At 45.5% G+C, this 24,463-nt stretch overlaps 1 protein-coding gene and 11 non-coding genes across 12 annotated transcripts; 1 reads left to right on the forward strand and 11 right to left on the reverse strand.

Annotated features, from left to right (window-relative positions):
- The first annotated feature begins 3,118 nt into the window (after positions 1 to 3,118).
- LOC146331902 (uncharacterized) lies at positions 3,119 to 24,246 on the forward strand. Its single transcript, XM_084743330.1, is given in 4 exon segments — positions 3,119 to 3,134; positions 3,266 to 3,340; positions 23,009 to 23,699; positions 24,213 to 24,246. Coding segments are annotated over 4 exon segments (816 nt in total).
- trnag-gcc (transfer RNA glycine (anticodon GCC)) lies at positions 10,733 to 10,803 on the reverse strand. The gene has a single exon. It is a non-coding gene; the product is annotated as a tRNA-Gly (tRNA).
- trnag-gcc (transfer RNA glycine (anticodon GCC)) lies at positions 11,836 to 11,906 on the reverse strand. Its single transcript has one exon. It is a non-coding gene; the product is annotated as a tRNA-Gly (tRNA).
- trnag-gcc (transfer RNA glycine (anticodon GCC)) lies at positions 12,939 to 13,009 on the reverse strand. Its single transcript has one exon. It is a non-coding gene; the product is annotated as a tRNA-Gly (tRNA).
- trnag-gcc (transfer RNA glycine (anticodon GCC)) lies at positions 14,042 to 14,112 on the reverse strand. The gene has a single exon. It is a non-coding gene; the product is annotated as a tRNA-Gly (tRNA).
- On the reverse strand, positions 15,145 to 15,215 carry trnag-gcc (transfer RNA glycine (anticodon GCC)). Its single transcript has one exon. It is a non-coding gene; the product is annotated as a tRNA-Gly (tRNA).
- Positions 16,248 to 16,318, reverse strand: trnag-gcc (transfer RNA glycine (anticodon GCC)). Its single transcript has one exon. It is a non-coding gene; the product is annotated as a tRNA-Gly (tRNA).
- Positions 17,351 to 17,421, reverse strand: trnag-gcc (transfer RNA glycine (anticodon GCC)). Its single transcript has one exon. It is a non-coding gene; the product is annotated as a tRNA-Gly (tRNA).
- Positions 18,454 to 18,524, reverse strand: trnag-gcc (transfer RNA glycine (anticodon GCC)). Its single transcript has one exon. It is a non-coding gene; the product is annotated as a tRNA-Gly (tRNA).
- Positions 19,557 to 19,627, reverse strand: trnag-gcc (transfer RNA glycine (anticodon GCC)). The gene has a single exon. It is a non-coding gene; the product is annotated as a tRNA-Gly (tRNA).
- Positions 20,660 to 20,730, reverse strand: trnag-gcc (transfer RNA glycine (anticodon GCC)). The gene has a single exon. It is a non-coding gene; the product is annotated as a tRNA-Gly (tRNA).
- Positions 21,763 to 21,833, reverse strand: trnag-gcc (transfer RNA glycine (anticodon GCC)). The gene has a single exon. It is a non-coding gene; the product is annotated as a tRNA-Gly (tRNA).
- Positions 24,247 to 24,463: the final 217 nt, after the last annotated feature.

The raw sequence follows: 24,463 nt of genomic DNA on the forward strand, positions 1-24,463 counted from the left end.
ATCTAAAACCTCTAGACATATATATATATCTAGTTATATATTTTATTGAAATGCTTCAAAAAATGGTCATATCTGGAGAAATCCATAATTTTTCATGGTGATGTTGTTTTTCCTGCTAGTTGTTGCTTGCCAGTTGCTATAACTTACGGAAAACAAGGGACACATTGGATATGTCAGAGAGTGAGGAAGTCAGCACACATCACTAAATGTCATGTGAATAAAACTTTAATATTCGCTTATCCATGAACATGATTTCTATCTGAATCATGTCAGATTTTCATCAACTATGGTGGTTGTTTACAGAGGAAGATAACAACAGTCATGTTCCCACATAACTCCACAACGTCATGAAACTACGTCTTTTGTTACTGTTTTAACGTGAGAGAGACCCCATAGTGTCAGAATTTACATATTGTGCATTTAAGTCCAGAGCATCTTTGTAAAAACACATTGCTACCAAGAGACACACAAATTTCTCTAATGACATGTATGTTCTGTCTTACACGCTCCTTTACACACTTTCGTCCTCCAGCAATCACACAAATACAAAATCAAATGATAATATAATTGCACAGTATCAAGAGCCAATGACCTTCAGTGCCTATACTGCATGTTCTTCTAGTCACACAAATTTGTAAAGCTTGTGCGCCCCAGGGCGAAGAGACACTATCACACAGACACTACACAGTAAGAGAGAGAGAGAGAGAGAGAGAGAGAGAGAGAGAGAGAGAGAGAGAGAGAGAGAGAGAGAGAGAGAGAGAGAGAGAGGCAGACATTATCTGTGCAATTCCAGGCCCTGTCCATCATGTGGCAGTGTGCAGCTTCTTAGGAGCTGCTGTCACAATGGAGCAGAGCCAGTCAAAGTCAGCCTAATCCCTCACACACAGATACACACACACACACACACACACACACACACACACACATACACACACACACACTGGCAGATATGTCTGGTCTTTATCTCTGTGTGCAGCTTGAAGCTTACAGCCTGCCTCCCCCCCTGCGGTCTCCTGCTCCTCTCTCTTTGATGCCTCTCTGGAAACACAGGACCTGCTAATGGAGACAAGAAAAAGGCTTCTCACTACACTGCCTTCTTGTCATTCATGCCAATTCATTACAGTAATGTTTGAAAAGGAGGGGGAAATGGAAAGAAAAAACAAAACAGATTTGCTGTGTCTGTTTCTCTTTGCATTCACAAAAAATAGGGCCGTGACAAATGTGGTAAAATGACAGACGATCGTAACAAATTTTATTGATGTTAGAAGACTTGCAAAAGAAGTGACTGAAGAATAGTGCATTTTCTTTGTCTGCATATATGCGAAGAGGAAGTGATTATTGTTGGTGCATTTATTGAGGAAGATTGTCCCATTCTTCCTTCTAAATTTCTCCCTCACTCTCTTAAACTCTTTCTCTGTTGTATTGTTATATCCTTTCCTTATGAGAAAGTGAACTTTAATTAACATATAATGTACTAAGCAAGTGAGTTGTCAACTAAAGACGAAAACAAAAATATTCACAAGAGAAATACTTAAAAGTGCACAGACAAGGTGACACAAGACTTCCATAATCCAAACAGAATAATGGAACTGAACCTCTGGCACAAAATGGGTTAATTGGGAACAAACTGCCCTCTTGCTTTATATAAAATGATACTTGCTCACTTAGTGTTGGGTACAGCTTTGCAACTTAAATACTAGTTAGTCTGTCAATATGTCAGAAGATGTGTAAGGTTATTCTTGGATATATCTAGAGTGTTTTCATGGCATGTCATCAATCTAGAGGTTTGTCATGTTGGAGTATTGAACATCAACAACGCAACTAAGCTTGCAGCTGTTCCTCAGCAGGGTCCATTAAAGAGTCGTGGAGCTCCAAATGGCAAACTCCATTTACTGATGAAGGTCTTGTGATATGATCTACAGTCCCTCAACAGCTACTGAATAAATTTTTCTGTGAGACTGTATGCCTCAGTGATTCTGTATGTTTGTATCTTTATATGTATATAATACAAAATTCATGAACATTTACTCAAGTAATGTACTTAAGTTTAAATTTAAGGTACTTGTACTTTACTTGAGGGTTTCCATTTGATCTAACTTTCTATTTCAACTCCACTATATCTCAGAGGCAAATATTGAACTTTTAACTCCACTACATTTGTCTGACAGTTTTGGTCACTAGTTACTTTTCAGATTACAATGTTTCATCCCCTTCTTGTCCAGTGAAAACCATGTTTGTGATGAACTGAAAGATAAAGTGATCCTTTATGGGTTGAGTAAATTCTCCTGCTTCTTAACCCTTTGGGATTAGCTGGACTAGCTGTTATTTATATGTAGTAATTGATGAAGTTATTAAATTACTTTTGACAGAAGTAAGTAGTAACTATGACTAATTATTAAGCAAGTAACTAGCCCAACACTGCCCATCAGTAAGTCGTTATACTGAGTAAACCTTAAACATCTACAGCAGTAAAATTCAACCAACATATTAATGCAGCAGTAACAATATTATTCTAAAAACATTATATGTAATGGTAAAACACTGACAAGGACCATTTTACTACACAATGACTACTTAATTACTTTTAAGTACATTTTCCTGAAATACTTAAATGCTTTTTATTTAATTGGTATTAGTACTTTTACTGAGGTAAAGGACCTTAATATTTAATTTTTCCACCACTGGTTGTCACGTGCCCTGGGTCAAGGGGTGACCCAAAAGGGGGGGCTAACCTATTAATAATCTGTTGTAATAATTTGTCAAAAATACATATTTCTGAAAAATGTATGTGGCATTTGTGAGTTTCATAAAAAGCTTGCTATTTTTAATCGTCCTCATTTTCACTGGCATCGTGGTCGAAAATAATTTTACCCTCCCTCCCTATGATCCAAAAAATGGTTTGGTCCGCCTCGCTACTAAAAGGTCAAAAGTTTAGCCTGCTCCTCCGCCCACCGGTGATCACTCCTAATGATCAGGCGTTAAACGTCATCTGCTCGGGAAAGGAGAGAGACACAAAAGAGGCAAAAGTTCAGCAGAGGGACTTTAAAACCAGGTATTGCGAAAAAGATAGTGAAGTGGAAGGTGCAGCTGTAACAAGTAATCTACAGCCCTACCTGTGATGGATCTTGAGCAAGGTGAGACATCCGTTGAGCTAACAGCTAAAAAACATGGCAGCCACTAATAGCCACCACTTAGCTTTAGCTTTAACGTCCATTTATTGGTCTGTATATATAAGTCTTAACAACTTGTCCTGTGTCATAAACAGCTGAGTCTGGAGATGGACCGAGCTGCGTCAGAGAGGACAGACAGACAGGAGGAGAGACCCAGCCTGTAGATGGAGGTGAGCTGCGCCGCAGAGGAGAGGGGGAGAGACATGCAGGCCAGAGCAGCAGGTGGATAATTGTTAGCCTATATTTGTATCATACTGTATAATGTGTAGGAGAGGAGAGCTGCTTTGCAGCTGTTTTGGCGTAAACAAATGGAAAATACATGGAAAATGCAGCATTCTGGTGCTTTAGAGATGTTTATTTGTATAGACAGTAGTATATAGCACCAGTGTGTACTAGTACAATGTTTCTCAAGCTTTCTACGCCGTGTACCACCTCAGAAAATATTGAGCGCTCAAAGTGAAACCTTATTGCGTTGCAGTGTTTGGTACTAGCAGGTTTAGTGAACACGCCACTGGCACTTCTTAAGCAGCTGTCACCGTTGTCCACTTCCTTTTCTACACGGCTACTGATAGTTCCTGTTGGAGCTATGATTGCAGTGTTTTTGAAGTACTCACTTTCATTCTCTTCATTGTTCCTGTGCTTACTATCCTGCCATTGCATTTGAGCTCCTAAGCGTACTATGTGCATGCAACATGGGTGATTGTGATTATATAGCAGGTTGATAGTGAAAGCTTTCAGCGATCTGATATTTTATGTATTTTGTAGTGTCTTGATAGTGTTATGTTTTTAAATTATTTATTTATTAAAAAATGACATTTCTCCGCGTACCTCTAGAGGAACTTTCCATACCACCAGTGGTACACTTACCACAGTTTGAGAATTTAGGTGCTAGTATACTGTATATACACCAATGGCACACACACCACAGCATTTATAGCCTAAGCTAATTTACAATGCCCCTAGTTGGGCCTTTAATGTACATAAAACTCAGCAACAAATACATATGAGTAGGGATGCAGCTGGTACAATAACCAATGATTACCTGCTTCGTATGGATGATACTGATAGCTGATAATTTCACATTTGTGTATTTTAAAAAAGTTCATATAACTTGTTGTTTATGCACAAATGAAGATAAGAAAGGCTTAAGATGTAGTAAGCAGAGATGGATGACTTAAAGGGATAGTTCACCCAAAAATGAAAATGTAGTCATTATCCACTTCAGTGGGTCCCAAACTTTTTATGGCACACCTGTTTTCAAAAGCTGAAAAAAGTTCACACTCCCCACACCCCCCAGTTTTTGTTAATCATTAACCATAATTGTGGAAACAACTGATAAAAATGGATTCAACAGTAAAGATCAACATGATAGCATCAACAAGCTTTTGTTTGTCACCCTCATGCTGACTGAAGGCTGAGTTTAAGTTTTTAGTGCACAAAACACTGCTGGAGTTTCGCAGTAAAGCAGTGTTGCAGAATCTCCCAAACAATTTGGGAAAAAATAGAAAATACTTCCTGCATTAAACTTGCTTACCATGTTAACATGCTTCTCAGATTTTGGGTGGAAATCTAATATAAGGCTGAGATATTTTATCTCTGAGACCTGATCAGTACATTATTATTCATATTCAGCAGATGGAAGGGCACATGCTTGTTTGATAAACACCCCAGCCAAAATTACATAATATTTTGTATATATATATTTTTTCAGTGAGAATGAAATGAAAAACAATGTTTTCCTCTAATGTTGTAACTCATATTGCAATATCTGTCAAACAATTTAGGTTTTTGCATATTGCTCAGCCCTAGTCAGAGATAGTTTTTTCATGGTTTGGGTTATAAAGCCCTTAATTCCAATCAAAGGCACAATGTATATATAAAATAGCTTCTGCAGCTAGTGGTTTCTCTCACATTAAAACAGTAAAAAGAGACATTGTTTGATGACATCTGAAGTAGTGGGGGATCATGGGAGTTGGGAGCCCGCATTAGTAAATAACCACCATAGTGGATGAAGATCTTATCTGACATGACTCAGACAGAAATCAGCTTCATGGATGAGGTTTTAATCATGTTAATAACATTCGATGACTTCCTTCCTCGGACGTATCTGACGTGTCCTGTTTTTTTCAAAAACTTAAATCGCAACTAGCTGCTTTGTAGGAAACGCACCATTTACTTGAATAAAATTACAGGTTTTTCTGGGTTTAACTATTGTTAGAAACACTTGGAATAATGAACCCAGCTCGAGAAAATATTTAACATAGGTCTGACATGTTTATATATTTTATTGGAGAAATGTTACATTTAATAGGAAAATAGGAAAATCTTAATACTACAAGATGTAATGATATTTTAGACAACAGACTGTCACAGCAGCCATATTGAAATAGTAGGGTACACACAGGCGATGCCAATGACACTGAAGTTCCCATACCATTTAGTGTAGCACCTTTCCAGTGGCACAATAGCAGCACCCTGACTCTGTTTGACCTGAATAGAGCAGGTCCTTAATTATCATTGGTGACACCTGTTTTGTTTATCGTACTATTTTATGTCCAAATGGCTGCTGTGAAAAAGGTGTGTAACTTGTTTCCAACTTAGTGCTTTGCGTTTAGAAAATGCCAGTGCCCCTGTGCGCAATCCAAGGTCCATTAAATGGGTATAGTTTTCAGTTTTATCAAGAAGAACTTGACTGCTCTGCATAGAGCCACAGCCTCAACCCCATCCAAACAAACACATTAAGAAACAGACCACCTTCACACTTTTACAGACCAAAACATATCACATGACCCCCTCCCATTCTCACATGAACAGATCCATCTTTCCCCCACCAACCCACACAAATACTTGCTCTCTCTCTTCCTGTCACACACTCAGAGTCAGTGATCCTCACTGTGCAATCAAATTCATCTTTGCTCTACAGATTGACAGTTTGATTTATAGCGTTTTGTTGTGCGGCAGTTTGAGCCCAGATCTCGGCTGTGAGGGAAAAAGGAAACACTCAATTATTACCTTTTATGGCTTTATTCCACCTCAACAATGGCACTGTCATTCTGAAATGGCACCCCGGTGCTATTCAGTACACCACTCAGCATATTTTATGTTGACTGTTTATCATAACAATGAGGAGGAGGATGGATTCAAGATTATCCAAATGTGATTTTGACCTTGTGTTTACAAGGAAAAGAAAATATCAAGGTGGTTTGCATTGCAGCAGAGGAATTATAAAATTCAGATATGTGTTTGCAAGCAAAGTTGTTTGATATTTTGCTCCTGCATGGGATAATTCAAAAGCTTGATGAACAGTTACTGTACAGAACAAAAGGTCCATATAGAGGTCTGCTGCTGAAGAGAGGATAAAAATGTGTGAGCGGAGACTGCAGGTTAGTTAGTCATTTAGAACGAGACCTGTGACCTGTTTTGACATGAAAGTGAACAGCATGGATTTAACATGAAAAATTATTGGTAACAAAGACCAGCTATTCACTAATGCCAAGAGATAAAAACCTCACAATGTCAGCAAAAACAACAAAGTAAAGGGAAATAGAAACAAATTACAGAGACATGTGAACATCTGAGAAGATAAGTGAGTAGACAACATAAAAATAATTTTACTCAGGCATTGTGCAAAAGTACCATTTTGAGGTATATCAAGTATTTCTAATAGACCCAAGGACTACTTTATACTTGTACTTCATTACATTTCAGAGGCACGTATTGCAATTTTTTTTACTCATTTCCAGATTAATATCAAATATATGATATTTTTATATCATTTGCACGCATTCCTTTTATTAATACCGCCCATCAGTATCCAAAATAGTTGGCAGTTTAAATTAGCAACACCATGAACCAGCTATACAACATTGAAATGCTTATATATCGATGTGTCAGTTATAAGAATACAGTAATTAGGGATGTAACGATGCATCGTGAGACAGTTAAAAATCTATACAAATATGTTGACGACTGAAATCGGTTGAGATGAAAAATGAATCACAATGTTGTTTTTAAAGAGCAGAGCACATAATCTACATTCATATCTGACTGCACGAGACCAGCCTGACCTGGAGAGAAAAAGCTGGTTGGATATACCATGCATAATTTTGCGCTTTCAAATTCTGTTTCCTACACCCACAGTAGTGTTAGCGGGACAGAGGAGTGAGGGTGGGAGGAGGGGATTAGGAGGAAGAGGAGAGGAAAGGAGAAGCACGGTCAACCGTGTAACTGCTCCGTTGAGGTGGCTGGATCGGTTCGCCTCTCCTCTCCACCGCACCATCTCTCTCCCCCACTCCTCAGCCAGCGGAGCTGCATAATAATGACAATGATAATAATGAATTATAAGTTATAACACATTTTCAAGGTGCATCAGTGTAAAACATAACCAGTTACATATCTACATGGCATTTGCAGTTCATTAATTGTATCCTTTTTGGAAGTGTTCATGTAAAATAAACTATTTCCACATAATCCTACTTTGGAGACGTCCTGCCATGTCCATATATTGTGCGCTCTCGCACTTTCGCTCCTCGAACCAGGAGATCTGTCTCCTGGCTTTGAAAATCATTTCTCTTTGTTTCCTCCTGGTAAATTCGCCGTCATGCTGCTACCGCTTTTGCTCCTGGTGCACCTGCTTCCTAAAGGTGATGAGATCCGACTTTCTGGCTAATAGATCCCTGTCTTCTTACACACTGGACCTTTAAAGTCAGTATCTGTTCAAAGGGACAGTTCACCCTTCATTGTTTTTGATTTGCCTTTACAAAAGTCAATGTATCCCTCTTTTCAAAGCCTATTTTTCCCTGCAGAACACAGGTGTTGCTGTTCTACCTATGCCTCCTTGGTTAGTTTGTTTGTGTAATTGTGTGACTTCAGAGAATCTGAACTAAACCTTTAGATGGCTGAAGCATGTTTTACTGTTGACCCTGTCTACAGCAGTATCTTGCTTAGTTTCTGTGCTCTTGTCTACTTCTCCAAAATGGGGGCATGCTGACTGTCATTTACCATACTGTAGGTAATGTATTGACGATAGATTAGAACCTCATACAGCCTCACTTCAAAAATCCTCAATGTCCAGGTGATGAGTTATTTTATTACATGAACTACTTCCCCTAATGATATGTGTTTTCAGTATGCTGTTTTATATAAAATGAAGAAGCTGAGAAACTGCTTCTTGTCTTACAACCTGCCTCTGATTCACTGACAGTATTGAAATATTCAGCAAATGACTGATACTGTACAGTACTGATGTTTATTTAGCCATTTGTGTCATTTTTATTCTTTATTTTGTCAGTATTAATTTCTACAATTGGTAGTTATTTATTTCAGAAAACTGCCTTCTAAATACTGTTGCATAGTCATCTTATCACCAAATCGGTGCACAATCCACACAGGAAGTGTCTATTATCATTCCAGCTAATAAAATCACTATATCAGCCACCATATTAGTAATTGGTGAATTTTGGCTCTACTGGCCATGTTTCCCAAACCTTAACTAGCTTTAGTTGCCAAAACTTCCTGCTAGTGTGATGTTTCAGTATGCACTGACATCTTGAGTGCTTGTTGTTGTTAGTTTCTATTGTTAATTGTTTGACGGTGTGATGATATCCTTTAATAAATTTAGAAACCTCACATGCGCAAATCAGATACTATTTTCTGTATGTTATGATGCAAGACAGCATCGAGTGGCTTAAAAGTCTTTAAATCCCAATTTGGATGCATATACATTAACATACAGAGAAGGCCATTTACATTTTCTTTACTTAATTGTTTTAGATGCTTAATATGATATTTTTCTGTTTTTTAATGAGAATTAAGTAGAAAAAAATCAACATCTGAAATAATTTTTCAAATCCTTCAAAATGGACATAATGAAAGACCTAATGCTCTGTGATTCAGTTTGAAACTGTAATCAGTGAAATCAGCTGCTATAGTGTTGGCTGGAATGGAAGCCAGCAGACTCTTGAGCCTCAATGACACATGACTGAACACCATTGTTGTTATGCACAGTGGTGTAGTGCCTTTTTTTTTCTTTTTTTTACTTTAGTGATCTGACTGATATTTCTGGAAAGAGGTTCTTAAGGAAAAAAGAAGAATTGTTTTGTAAAGATCTGAAAAATTTCAGGTCAAATAGATCACTGATACCTATAAAACTTAAGTCATGAATGGATGTAGGGCCCACAATCAGTTACTTGTACCTGATAAGAAAGAACTACCTTAAAACAGCTCTCCATGTCCAAAGTCCATTCCCCCAAGCCCACATAGGCCAACTCATAAATAACTTTCACTGTAGAGTTTGATTGACAGTGAGAGACAGAAATTAACATTCTGTGATTAATTATATGTTCAGGCACTGACTGATTTTAATTTCCAAGCTCCCGCTTTTTCAGCTGGCATTGCTGAAGGTTTATCCTATTCGAAATGTGAGACGAAGAGTGAGATGAATTGCTTGCAGACACCCCTCCCCCTTTTTTTTATTACCAGATTGTAAAATATGGCATCATGTAGCATTACTTATTGAGCCATTGTGACAACCTGACTATTCCATGATTGGTCTGCGACCCACATGCTCGATATTCTCAGACAGAGAACTAATTTTCCTTAAATAAATAATGGCAATCTATTCACATGAGGTTATAATAATGCTGTCATTGGTGACCTACATTTATGGTGGTAAACCATTAATCATACAGCCTGAGTGGAAAGCAGTGACCTGCTATAAACCAAAGGAGGCCATTCATACAGACTACCAGGGGAGCCCCTGTCTCTCTCTCTGGAACAATAACACACATTACTAAATGCTGGGCTTGTCGAAGGTAACCACCCTGAAGTGCACAGGGATTTGTGTGTGTGAATTGTGGTAGCCCGCTGGCCCCTTTGATACACAAAGGACTAGTTTGAAAGTGACAGATTAATTGCTGGTTCCTACTCAACCCTGAATACACTGAGTATCTGTACCCATGGGTGTTGGAAGTCAAAGTTTCAAATTAATCAAACATGAGCTGAGAAAGGCAATACAGACAAAAACACTGACTGTAAATTCAATAAATGCAAGGCTGTAATGTGAGCATAATAGTTATGTTGACTAATTTACCAATGCTATCGTGACCCAAGGAATGTTTGTTGTTCGTTCCAGGTACTTAAAAAGCAGAAGTGTAGTGGTGCTTATTCAAAGGTATGCTGCTTTTACTCAACTCTCTGTAGTGGTATTTTGCATGTATACTGCTTAAATCCACCACTGAAAAGGAATGTTGGCTAGACGTGCACTGATTCCAGTTTTCTTAGCTGATTTTGTTTTCCGATTTTTTGAGAGTCTGACCTATCGATCCAGCTTTTGACAGATTCTGATTTTCACTCACTTAAAATTATGATTGGCAGCATTCACAAACATTTTCGGAACTTTTCATGTGAAATTAAGTTTGTCTGACGTTTTTGAAGTGCCTGAACCCAACTTCTGAAAAGAAAGCTTTCGATTGGTCCCGGACCCTTGTTATTGAACATGCCCGTGTTTTTCATAGTAGAGCTGCACAGTGGCTGCTGTTGTGTGACGAAGTTAAAACTGTCTGTGCATTGGCCGGGAATCGAACCCGGGCCTCCCGCGTGGCAGGCGAGAATTCTACCACTGAACCACCAATGCTTGATACAGGAGCCAGTAGGGGCTGCCACGCCCAGTTTTCCCGCGGAATCCGGCCCTGGCCTCTCTGCGGGCGAGAATTCTTTCTCAAAACATGGTGATCTGCTCTCCGTGACATTTTGTACGTCAATTCACGCCTCCCAGAGGGTCCTACTGACTGTAGGGATCCCCTGGCCTTCCGTCTAGCGCCACCATGAGGTACCCAATTTCGGTGAAATGTCTCGACAGATATTGGATGGATCGTCATGAAATTTGGTGTATAGGCTCATGTCACCCCTAGGATGAATTGCATCGCCCAGTGCTTAATGAGGCCGTCAAATCTGGACTCACGCTCTGGCAGGATGAAGACACTTTCACTATGTGGCCAGTTTCAGGTCCACATACCTCAGAAGCAGAAGTCTAGTGGGGCTTATTCGTAGGTAGGTAGGTATGCCTCTTTTACCCACCTCTCGGGCAGTTGAGCTTGGCAGGTATTGCTACTTATAGCCTCCTCTGAGCCCTAGGTGTTGCCATACACCCAACTAAAAATGCCCAGAGGTCCGGCGCAGTATTCCCTTCGGAGAGCAACTTTCCATGTCACATTCCTTGACATAATCTGTGGGATTCACTGTGTCTCAGCAGCCACCGGATGGATTGTCATGAACGTTGGCGCACGCGTTCGTGTTCCCCTCCGGATGAATCGTAATCATTTTGGTGAGCCTGTGATGTTTTTCTGTAGTGCATGGCTCAGAAAATTCATTTGTTGGAAAGGGGTCATGACGGTCGAGCGGTCGATGGCGCTGTGTTCAGGTGGCAGTGTCACCTGGAGGCAGGGGCCGGAACCCGACTTCTGAAAAGAGAGCTTTCGCCTGGTCCCGCGGCCCTGTTATTGTAGCAATGCGCACAGGTTCAGGCCAAGCCTTGAGGTCAGTTTTGTCATATACAGTGCGACTTTGTCCATGTATTCAACCGAGAACATGCCCGTGTCCTTCATGGCAGAGTGGGATCTCTAGCTGCACAGTGGCTGCTGTTGTGTGACGAAGTTAAAACTGTCTGTGCATTGGCCGGGAATCGAACCCGGGCCTCCCGCGTGGCAGGCGAGAATTCTACCACTGAACCACCAATGCTTGATACAGGGGCCTGTAGGGGCTGCCACGCCCACTTTTCCAGCGGAATCCGGCCCTGGCCTCTCTGCGGGCGAGAATTCTTTCTCAAAACATGGTGATCTGCTCTCCGTGACATTTTGTACGTCAATTCACGCCTCCCAGAGGGTCCTACTGACTGTAGGGATCCCCTGGCCTTCCGTCTAGCGCCACCATGAGGTACCCAATTTCGGTGAAATGTCTCGACAGATATTGGATGGATCGTCATGAAATTTGGTGTATAGGCTCATGTCACCCCTAGGATGAATTGCATCTCCCAGTGCTTAATGAAGCAGTCAAATCTGGACTCACGCTCTGGCAGGATGAAGACACTTTCACTATGTGGCCAGTTTCAGGTCCACATACCTCAGAAGCAGAAGTCTAGTGGGGCTTATTCGTAGGTAGGTAGGTATGCCTCTTTTACCCACCTCTCGGGCAGTTGAGCTTGGCAGGTATTGCTACTTATAGCCTCCTCTGAGCCCTAGGTGTTGCCATACACCCAACTAAAAATGCCCAGAGGTCCGGCGCAGTATTCCCCTCGGAGAGCAACTTTCCATGTCACATTCCTTGACATAATCTGTGGGATTCACTGTGTCTCAGCAGCCACCGGATGGATTGTCATGAACGTTGGCGCACGCGTTCGTGTTCCCCTCCGGATGAATCGTAATCATTTTGGTGAGCCTGTGATGTTTTTCTGTAGTGCATGGCTCAGAAAATTCATTTGTTGGAAAGGGGTCATGACGGTCGAGCGGTCGATGGCGCTGTGTTCAGGTGGCAGTGTCACCTGGAGGCAGGGGCCGGAACCCGACTTCTGAAAAGAGAGCTTTCGCCTGGTCCCGCGGCCCTGTTATTGTAGCAATGCACACAGGTTCAGGCCAAGCCTTGAGGTCAGTTTTGTCATATACAGTGCGACTTTGTCCATGTATTCAACCGAGAACATGCCCGTGTCCTTCATGGCAGAGTGGGATCTCTAGCTGCACAGTGGCTGCTGTTGTGTGACGAAGTTAAAACTGTCTGTGCATTGGCCGGGAATCGAACCCGGGCCTCCCGCGTGGCAGGCGAGAATTCTACCACTGAACCACCAATGCTTGATACAGGGGCCTGTAGGGGCTGCCACGCCCACTTTTTCCGCGGAATCCGGCCCTGGCCTCTCTGCGGGCGAGAATTCTTTCTCAAAACATGGTGATCTGCTCTCCGTGACATTTTGTACGTCAATTCACGCCTCCCAGAGGGTCCTACTGACTGTAGGGATCCCCTGGCCTTCCGTCTAGCGCCACCATGAGGTACCCAATTTCGGTGAAATGTCTCGACAGATATTGGATGGATCGTCATGAAATTTGGTGTATAGGCTCATGTCACCCCTAGGATGAATTGCATCGCCCAGTGCTTAATGAGGCCGTCAAATCTGGACTAACGCTCTGGCAGGATGAAGACACTTTCACTATGTGGCCAGTTTCAGGTCCACATACCTCAGAAGCAGAAGTCTAGTGGGGCTTATTCGTAGGTAGGTAGGTATGCCTCTTTTACCCACCTCTCGGGCAGTTGAGCTTGGCAGGTATTGCTACTTATAGCCTCCTCTGAGCCCTAGGTGTTGCCATACACCCAACTAAAAATGCCCAGAGGTCCGGCGCAGTATTCCCCTCAGAGAGCAACTTTCCATGTCACATTCCTTGACATAATCTGTGGGATTCACTGTGTCTCAGCAGCCACCGGATGGATTGTCATGAACGTTGGCGCACGCGTTCGTGTTCCCCTCCGGATGAATCGTAATCATTTTGGTGAGCCTGTGATGTTTTTCTGTAGTGCATGGCTCAGAAAATTCATTTGTTGGAAAGGGGTCATGACGGTCGAGCGGTCGATGGCGCTGTGTTCAGGTGGCAGTGTCACCTGGAGGCAGGGGCCGGAACCCGACTTCTGAAAAGAGAGCTTTCGCCTGGTCCCGCGGCCCTGTTATTGTAGCAATGCGCACAGGTTCAGGCCAAGCCTTGAGGTCAGTTTTGTCATATACAGTGCGACTTTGTCCATGTATTCAACCGAGAACATGCCCGTGTCCTTCATGGCAGAGTGGGATCTCTAGCTGCACAGTGGCTGCTGTTGTGTGACGAAGTTAAAACTGTCTGTGCATTGGCCGGGAATCGAACCCGGGCCTCCCGCGTGGCAGGCGAGAATTCTACCACTGAACCACCAATGCTTGATACAGGGGCCTGTAGGGGCTGCCACGCCCACTTTTCCAGCGGAATCCGGCCCTGGCCTCTCTGCGGGCGAGAATTCTTTCTCAAAACATGGTGATCTGCTCTCCGTGACATTTTGTACGTCAATTCACGCCTCCCAGAGGGTCCTACTGACTGTAGGGATCCCCTGGCCTTCCGTCTAGCGCCACCATGAGGTACCCAATTTCGGTGAAATGTCTCGACAGATATTGGATGGATCGTCATGAAATTTGGTGTATAGGCTCATGTCACCCCTAGGATGAATTGCATCTCCCAGTGCTTAATGAAGCAGTCAAATCTGGACTCACGCTCTGGCAGGATGAAGACACTTTCACTATGTGGCCAGTTTCAGGTCCACATACCTCAGAAGCAGAAGTCTAGTGGGGCTTATTCGTAGGTAGGTAGGTATGCCTCTTTTACCCACCTCTCGGGCAGTTGAGCTTGGCAGGTATTGCTACTTATAGCCTCCTCTGAGCCCTAGGTGTTGCCATACACCCAACTAAAAATGCCCAGAGGTCCGGCGCAGTATTCCCCTCGGAGAGCAACTTTCCATGTCACATTCCTTGACATAATCTGTGGGATTCACTGTGTCTCAGCAGCCACCGGATGGATTGTCATGAACGTTGGCGCACGCGTTCGTGTTCCCCTCCGGATGAATCGTAATCATTTTGGTGAGCCTGTGATGTTTTTCTGTAGTGCATGGCTCAGAAAATTCATTTGTTGGAAAGGGGTCATGACGGTCGAGCGGTCGATGGCGCTGTGTTCAGGTGGCAGTGTCACCTGGAGGCAGGGGCCGGAACCCGACTTCTGAAAAGAGAGCTTTCGCCTGGTCCCGCGGCCCTGTTATTGTAGCAATGCTCACAGGTTCAGGCCAAGCCTTGAGGTCAGTTTTGTCATATACAGTGCGACTTTGTCCATGTATTCAACCGAGAACATGCCCGTGTCCTTCATGGCAGAGTGGGATCTCTAGCTGCACAGTGGCTGCTGTTGTGTGACGAAGTTAAAACTGTCTGTGCATTGGCCGGGAATCGAACCCGGGCCTCCCGCGTGGCAGGCGAGAATTCTACCACTGAACCACCAATGCTTGATACAGGGGCCTGTAGGGGCTGCCACGCCCACTTTTCCCGCGGAATCCGGCCCTGGCCTCTCTGCGGGCGAGAATTCTTTCTCAAAACATGGTGATCTGCTCTCCGTGACATTTTGTACGTCAATTCACGCCTCCCAGAGGGTCCTACTGACTGTAGGGATCCCCTGGCCTTCCGTCTAGCGCCACCATGAGGTACCCAATTTCGGTGAAATGTCTCGACAGATATTGGATGGATCGTCATGAAATTTGGTGTATAGGCTCATGTCACCCCTAGGATGAATTGCATCGCCCAGTGCTTAATGAGGCCGTCAAATCTGGACTCACGCTCTGGCAGGATGAAGACACTTTCACTATGTGGCCAGTTTCAGGTCCACATACCTCAGAAGCAGAAGTCTAGTGGGGCTTATTCGTAGGTAGGTAGGTATGCCTCTTTTACCCACCTCTCGGGCAGTTGAGCTTGGCAGGTATTGCTACTTATAGCCTCCTCTGAGCCCTAGGTGTTGCCATACACCCAACTAAAAATGCCCAGAGGTCCGGCGCAGTATTCCCCTCAGAGAGCAACTTTCCATGTCACATTCCTTGACATAATCTGTGGGATTCACTGTGTCTCAGCAGCCACCGGATGGATTGTCATGAACGTTGGCGCACGCGTTCGTGTTCCCCTCCGGATGAATCGTAATCATTTTGGTGAGCCTGTGATGTTTTTCTGTAGTGCATGGCTCAGAAAATTCATTTGTTGGAAAGGGGTCATGACGGTCGAGCGGTCGATGGCGCTGTGTTCAGGTGGCAGTGTCACCTGGAGGCAGGGGCCGGAACCCGACTTCTGAAAAGAGAGCTTTCGCCTGGTCCCGCGGCCCTGTTATTGTAGCAATGCGCACAGGTTCAGGCCAAGCCTTGAGGTCAGTTTTGTCATATACAGTGCGACTTTGTCCATGTATTCAACCGAGAACATGCCCGTGTCCTTCATGGCAGAGTGGGATCTCTAGCTGCACAGTGGCTGCTGTTGTGTGACGAAGTTAAAACTGTCTGTGCATTGGCCGGGAATCGAACCCGGGCCTCCCGCGTGGCAGGCGAGAATTCTACCACTGAACCACCAATGCTTGATACAGGGGCCTGTAGGGGCTGCCACGCCCACTTTTCCAGCGGAATCCGGCCCTGGCCTCTCTGCGGGCGAGAATTCTTTCTCAAAACATGGTGATCTGCTCTCCGTGACATTTTGTACGTCAATTCACGCCTCCCAGAGGGTCCTACTGACTGTAGGGATCCCCTGGCCTTCCGTCTAGCGCCACCATGAGGTACCCAATTTCGGTGAAATGTCTCGACAGATATTGGATGGATCGTCATGAAATTTGGTGTATAGGCTCATGTCACCCCTAGGATGAATTGCATCTCCCAGTGCTTAATGAAGCAGTCAAATCTGGACTCACGCTCTGGCAGGATGAAGACACTTTCACTATGTGGCCAGTTTCAGGTCCACATACCTCAGAAGCAGAAGTCTAGTGGGGCTTATTCGTAGGTAGGTAGGTATGCCTCTTTTACCCACCTCTCGGGCAGTTGAGCTTGGCAGGTATTGCTACTTATAGCCTCCTCTGAGCCCTAGGTGTTGCCATACACCCAACTAAAAATGCCCAGAGGTCCGGCGCAGTATTCCCCTCGGAGAGCAACTTTCCATGTCACATTCCTTGACATAATCTGTGGGATTCACTGTGTCTCAGCAGCCACCGGATGGATTGTCATGAACGTTGGCGCACGCGTTCGTGTTCCCCTCCGGATGAATCGTAATCATTTTGGTGAGCCTGTGATGTTTTTCTGTAGTGCATGGCTCAGAAAATTCATTTGTTGGAAAGGGGTCATGACGGTCGAGCGGTCGATGGCGCTGTGTTCAGGTGGCAGTGTCACCTGGAGGCAGGGGCCGGAACCCGACTTCTGAAAAGAGAGCTTTCGCCTGGTCCCGCGGCCCTGTTATTGTAGCAATGCGCACAGGTTCAGGCCAAGCCTTGAGGTCAGTTTTGTCATATACAGTGCGACTTTGTCCATGTATTCAACCGAGAACATGCCCGTGTCCTTCATGGCAGAGTGGGATCTCTAGCTGCACAGTGGCTGCTGTTGTGTGACGAAGTTAAAACTGTCTGTGCATTGGCCGGGAATCGAACCCGGGCCTCCCGCGTGGCAGGCGAGAATTCTACCACTGAACCACCAATGCTTGATACAGGGGCCTGTAGGGGCTGCCACGCCCACTTTTCCCGCGGAATCCGGCCCTGGCCTCTCTGCGGGCGAGAATTCTTTCTCAAAACATGGTGATCTGCTCTCCGTGACATTTTGTACGTCAATTCACGCCTCCCAGAGGGTCCTACTGACTGTAGGGATCCCCTGGCCTTCCGTCTAGCGCCACCATGAGGTACCCAATTTCGGTGAAATGTCTCGACAGATATTGGATGGATCGTCATGAAATTTGGTGTATAGGCTCATGTCACCCCTAGGATGAATTGCATCGCCCAGTGCTTAATGAGGCCGTCAAATCTGGACTCACGCTCTGGCAGGATGAAGACACTTTCACTATGTGGCCAGTTTCAGGTCCACATACCTCAGAAGCAGAAGTCTAGTGGGGCTTATTCGTAGGTAGGTAGGTATGCCTCTTTTACCCACCTCTCGGGCAGTTGAGCTTGGCAGGTATTGCTACTTATAGCCTCCTCTGAGCCCTAGGTGTTGCCATACACCCAACTAAAAATGCCCAGAGGTCCGGCGCAGTATTCCCCTCGGAGAGCAACTTTCCATGTCACATTCCTTGACATAATCTGTGGGATTCACTGTGTCTCAGCAGCCACCGGATGGATTGTCATGAACGTTGGCGCACGCGTTCGTGTTCCCCTCCGGATGAATCGTAATCATTTTGGTGAGCCTGTGATGTTTTTCTGTAGTGCATGGCTCAGAAAATTCATTTGTTGGAAAGGGGTCATGACGGTCGAGCGGTCGATGGCGCTGTGTTCAGGTGGCAGTGTCACCTGGAGGCAGGGGCCGGAACCCGACTTCTGAAAAGAGAGCTTTCGCCTGGTCCCGCGGCCCTGTTATTGTAGCAATGCGCACAGGTTCAGGCCAAGCCTTGAGGTCAGTTTTGTCATATACAGTGCGACTTTGTCCATGTATTCAACCGAGAACATGCCCGTGTCCTTCATGGCAGAGTGGGATCTCTAGCTGCACAGTGGCTGCTGTTGTGTGACGAAGTTAAAACTGTCTGTGCATTGGCCGGGAATCGAACCCGGGCCTCCCGCGTGGCAGGCGAGAATTCTACCACTGAACCACCAATGCTTGATACAGGGGCCTGTAGGGGCTGCCACGCCCACTTTTCCAGCGGAATCCGGCCCTGGCCTCTCTGCGGGCGAGAATTCTTTCTCAAAACATGGTGATCTGCTCTCCGTGACATTTTGTACGTCAATTCACGCCTCCCAGAGGGTCCTACTGACTGTAGGGATCCCCTGGCCTTCCGTCTAGCGCCACCATGAGGTACCCAATTTCGGTGAAATGTCTCGACAGATATTGGATGGATCGTCATGAAATTTGGTGTATAGGCTCATGTCACCCCTAGGATGAATTGCATCTCCCAGTGCTTAATGAAGCAGTCAAATCTGGACTCACGCTCTGGCAGGATGAAGACACTTTCACTATGTGGCCAGTTTCAGGTCCACATACCTCAGAAGCAGAAGTCTAGTGGGGCTTATTCGTAGGTAGGTAGGTATGCCTCTTTTACCCACCTCTCGGGCAGTTGAGCTTGGCAGGTATTGCTACTTATAGCCTCCTCTGAGCCCTAGGTGTTGCCATACACCCAACTAAAAATGCCCAGAGGTCCGGCGCAGTATTCCCCTCGGAGAGCAACTTTCCATGTCACATTCCTTGACATAATCTGTGGGATTCACTGTGTCTCAGCAGCCACCGGATGGATTGTCATGAACGTTGGCGCACGCGTTCGTGTTCCCCTCCGGATGAATCGTAATCATTTTGGTGAGCCTGTGATGTTTTTCTGTAGTGCATGGCTCAGAAAATTCATTTGTTGGAAAGGGGTCATGACGGTCGAGCGGTCGATGGCGCTGTGTTCAGGTGGCAGTGTCACCTGGAGGCAGGGGCCGGAACCCGACTTCTGAAAAGAGAGCTTTCGCCTGGTCCCGCGGCCCTGTTATTGTAGCAATGCGCACAGGTTCAGGCCAAGCCTTGAGGTCAGTTTTGTCATATACAGTGCGACTTTGTCCATGTATTCAACCGAGAACATGCCCGTGTCCTTCATGGCAGAGTGGGATCTCTAGCTGCACAGTGGCTGCTGTTGTGTGACGAAGTTAAAACTGTCTGTGCATTGGCCGGGAATCGAACCCGGGCCTCCCGCGTGGCAGGCGAGAATTCTACCACTGAACCACCAATGCTTGATACAGGGGCCTGTAGGGGCTGCCACGCCCACTTTTCCCGCGGAATCCGGCCCTGGCCTCTCTGCGGGCGAGAATTCTTTCTCAAAACATGGTGATCTGCTCTCCGTGACATTTTGTACGTCAATTCACGCCTCCCAGAGGGTCCTACTGACTGTAGGGATCCCCTGGCCTTCCGTCTAGCGCCACCATGAGGTACCCAATTTCGGTGAAATGTCTCGACAGATATTGGATGGATCGTCATGAAATTTGGTGTATAGGCTCATGTCACCCCTAGGATGAATTGCATCGCCCAGTGCTTAATGAGGCCGTCAAATCTGGACTCACGCTCTGGCAGGATGAAGACACTTTCACTATGTGGCCAGTTTCAGGTCCACATACCTCAGAAGCAGAAGTCTAGTGGGGCTTATTCGTAGGTAGGTAGGTATGCCTCTTTTACCCACCTCTCGGGCAGTTGAGCTTGGCAGGTATTGCTACTTATAGCCTCCTCTGAGCCCTAGGTGTTGCCATACACCCAACTAAAAATGCCCAGAGGTCCGGCGCAGTATTCCCCTCGGAGAGCAACTTTCCATGTCACATTCCTTGACATAATCTGTGGGATTCACTGTGTCTCAGCAGCCACCGGATGGATTGTCATGAACGTTGGCGCACGCGTTCGTGTTCCCCTCCGGATGAATCGTAATCATTTTGGTGAGCCTGTGATGTTTTTCTGTAGTGCATGGCTCAGAAAATTCATTTGTTGGAAAGGGGTCATGACGGTCGAGCGGTCGATGGCGCTGTGTTCAGGTGGCAGTGTCACCTGGAGGCAGGGGCCGGAACCCGACTTCTGAAAAGAGAGCTTTCGCCTGGTCCCGCGGCCCTGTTATTGTAGCAATGCGCACAGGTTCAGGCCAAGCCTTGAGGTCAGTTTTGTCATATACAGTGCGACTTTGTCCATGTATTCAACCGAGAACATGCCCGTGTCCTTCATGGCAGAGTGGGATCTCTAGCTGCACAGTGGCTGCTGTTGTGTGACGAAGTTAAAACTGTCTGTGCATTGGCCGGGAATCGAACCCGGGCCTCCCGCGTGGCAGGCGAGAATTCTACCACTGAACCACCAATGCTTGATACAGGGGCCTGTAGGGGCTGCCACGCCCACTTTTCCCGCGGAATCCGGCCCTGGCCTCTCTGCGGGCGAGAATTCTTTCTCAAAACATGGTGATCTGCTCTCCGTGACATTTTGTACGTCAATTCACGCCTCCCAGAGGGTCCTACTGACTGTAGGGATCCCCTGGCCTTCTGTCTAGCGCCACCATGAGGTACCCAATTTCGGTGAAATGTCTCGACAGATATTGGATGGATCGTCATGAAATTTGGTGTATAGGCTCATGTCACCCCTAGGATGAATTGCATCGCCCAGTGCTTAATGAGGCCGTCAAATCTGGACTCACGCTCTGGCAGGATGAAGACACTTTCACTATGTGGCCAGTTTCAGGTCCACATACCTCAGAAGCAGAAGTCTAGTGGGGCTTATTCGTAGGTAGGTAGGTATGCCTCTTTTACCCACCTCTCGGGCAGTTGAGCTTGGCAGGTATTGCTACTTATAGCCTCCTCTGAGCCCTAGGTGTTGCCATACACCCAACTAAAAATGCCCAGAGGTCCGGCGCAGTATTCCCCTCGGAGAGCAACTTTCCATGTCACATTCCTTGACATAATCTGTGGGATTCACTGTGTCTCAGCAGCCACCGGATGGATTGTCATGAACGTTGGCGCACGCGTTCGTGTTCCCCTCCGGATGAATCGTAATCATTTTGGTGAGCCTGTGATGTTTTTCTGTAGTGCATGGCTCAGAAAATTCATTTGTTGGAAAGGGGTCATGACGGTCGAGCGGTCGATGGCGCTGTGTTCAGGTGGCAGTGTCACCTGGAGGCAGGGGCCGGAACCCGACTTCTGAAAAGAGAGCTTTCGCCTGGTCCCGCGGCCCTGTTATTGTAGCAATGCGCACAGGTTCAGGCCAAGCCTTGAGGTCAGTTTTGTCATATACAGTGCGACTTTGTCCATGTATTCAACCGAGAACATGCCCGTGTCCTTCATGGCAGAGTGGGATCTCTAGCTGCACAGTGGCTGCTGTTGTGTGACGAAGTTAAAACTGTCTGTGCATTGGCCGGGAATCGAACCCGGGCCTCCCGCGTGGCAGGCGAGAATTCTACCACTGAACCACCAATGCTTGATACAGGGGCCTGTAGGGGCTGCCACGCCCACTTTTCCCGCGGAATCCGGCCCTGGCCTCTCTGCGGGCGAGAATTCTTTCTCAAAACATGGTGATCTGCTCTCCGTGACATTTTGTACGTCAATTCACGCCTCCCAGAGGGTCCTACTGACTGTAGGGATCCCCTGGCCTTCCGTCTAGCGCCACCATGAGGTACCCAATTTCGGTGAAATGTCTCGACAGATATTGGATGGATCGTCATGAAATTTGGTGTATAGGCTCATGTCACCCCTAGGATGAATTGCATCGCCCAGTGCTTAATGAGGCCGTCAAATCTGGACTCACGCTCTGGCAGGATGAAGACACTTTCACTATGTGGCCAGTTTCAGGTCCACATACCTCAGAAGCAGAAGTCTAGTGGGGCTTATTCGTAGGTAGGTAGGTATGCCTCTTTTACCCACCTCTCGGGCAGTTGAGCTTGGCAGGTATTGCTACTTATAGCCTCCTCTGAGCCCTAGGTGTTGCCATACACCCAACTAAAAATGCCCAGAGGTCCGGCGCAGTATTCACCTCGGAGAGCAACTTTCCATGTCACATTCCTTGACATAATCTGTGGGATTCACTGTGTCTCAGCAGCCACCGGATGGATTGTCATGAACGTTGGCGCACGCGTTCGTGTTCCCCTCCGGATGAATCGTAGTCATTTTGGTGAGCCTGTGATGTTTTTCTGTAGTGCATGGCTCAGAAAATTCATTTGTTGGAAAGGGGTCATGACGGTCGAGCGGTCGATGGCGCTGTGTTCAGGTGGCAGTGTCACCTGGAGGCAGGGGCCGGAACCCGACTTCTGAAAAGAGAGCTTTCGCCTGGTCCCGCGGCCCTGTTATTGTAGCAATGCGCACAGGTTCAGGCCAAGCCTTGAGGTCAGTTTTGTCATATACAGTGCGACTTTGTCCATGTATTCAACCGAGAACATGCCCGTGTCCTTCATAGCAGAGTGGGATCTCTAGCTGCACAGTGGCTGCTGTTATGTGGCATGCAGCATTTTTTTTTCCCAATTGAGATCTGATGCGTTTTCAAAGTGTTCCTTTAATATTTTTGAGCAGTGTATATACATGTAACAGTCTTTTTGTCTCATATGTCATAGGCCAACATGCTAAAAAAAAAAAACTTTTTTTTTTTATTTTTTATCCAAGTCGTTTTCTGCAAGGGACCTCGAGGGTACTTCTGCCAGAATCCAACTGAAGCAGCTAAGCTGCTCAAGGACAATCCTTCTCTGCAGGACAAGTCTGCACCACTGAGGAAGGACATAGGTAAACAAATTGCCCTGACTGTGGTCCATCAGAGAGGAGGTGATGCCTCAGACAAGACAGAGGTGCAGGGGGAATATATGCTGCAGTTTGGTAAAATATAAGGGTAAATCTTTCCGTGGCCTTGGGAAAATGATGTAGGTTACATTATGTGCCTCATCAAGCACACACAGAAAGAAGAAGCTGCAGGACTGTCAATGGTTGAGGGGGTCAGCAAGGCCAGCATGCCATCCTTTGTACGATTTGCCCTCAGCTTTGACGAAATCCAGTCTCTTCTCCGTTTTGAGCCAGAAAGGACCACAGCTGAAGGACTCTCAGTAGATGACCAGCTGGTTGGCTTTGGCTCTCATACCAAGAAAACCTGGCAAGAGGTGTGGGAGAGCAGAGCTGACGGCTATGCAGCCTTCATCATGAGGACTAAGTGGTTTGCAGGGACTCAGATGTACAGATTGCAGCAGTACCTGAGAAAGAAAGAGATGGCCTCTGTCTTCTCTCCACCTGTTCTAGCTGCTGCTGCTACATCATCATCATCATCATCATTTGCTCAACCAGGACAAGTCTCAGGAATGAAAAAAAGGTTTTGTAAAAGTTCACACGTGCTGGATCGAGCCACCATGAATTGCTCTCTAAAACGGAACCATGAATTATACTGTTCTCTCTTGTGTCCTTTGTTTTTTGGTCAAGTTCTGGCCATGTCTGTGTTCTGGCCATGTTCTGGTCATGTTTCACTAATGTTGTTTTTGCATGGTGATGTTCCTACTAACCAATAGGGTTCATGAATTGATTTCTTCAACAATGAGGGTACCTGTTATTTTCTTCATGCGTGTTATTTAAAGTAAGAAAAATCATATTGCTTCCCCTGCTTAGACAAATAAAGGCTAAAGATTATTATAATTGAGCTTCAATCCATACAAAAATGGGCGTATGAGTAAAGTGTATTACCATTATATTACCATTAAATCTTTAGATCAGAATGAAGTACCAATTGAATTTACAAGACTTAGCAGGTGAAGTAAGATTAAATTGATTTGTGCCTTTACCACGTGTGATTATTCCATGTTTCTAATTGAAATAATAATGTCTTTTTCAGTACCATCAGCTTCATTGTCCAGACCACCCGCTGACAACCAGAGGAAACTGCACAAGCCACTTGCAGATGGTAATTGCAGTGTAATTTGTTTCTGTGTCTACAATACATTTGTCTTAATCCATTCAGTTAAAGGTAGACCCACAAGGATTTGTCCAAGCTGTTCATGAACGCATCAGAATGTCAAATACCAACAGTGTGTTTTTTGGGTTGGTGAAACATCCTGAGCACAGCAAAATAAGAAGAAATAAAAT

Source organism: Lutjanus erythropterus, chromosome 2 (assembly GCF_056507025.1).
Source record: "Lutjanus erythropterus isolate fLutEry1 chromosome 2, fLutEry1.hap2, whole genome shotgun sequence".
In the NCBI taxonomy this organism is placed as follows: Eukaryota; Metazoa; Chordata; class Actinopteri; order Lutjaniformes; family Lutjanidae; genus Lutjanus; species Lutjanus erythropterus.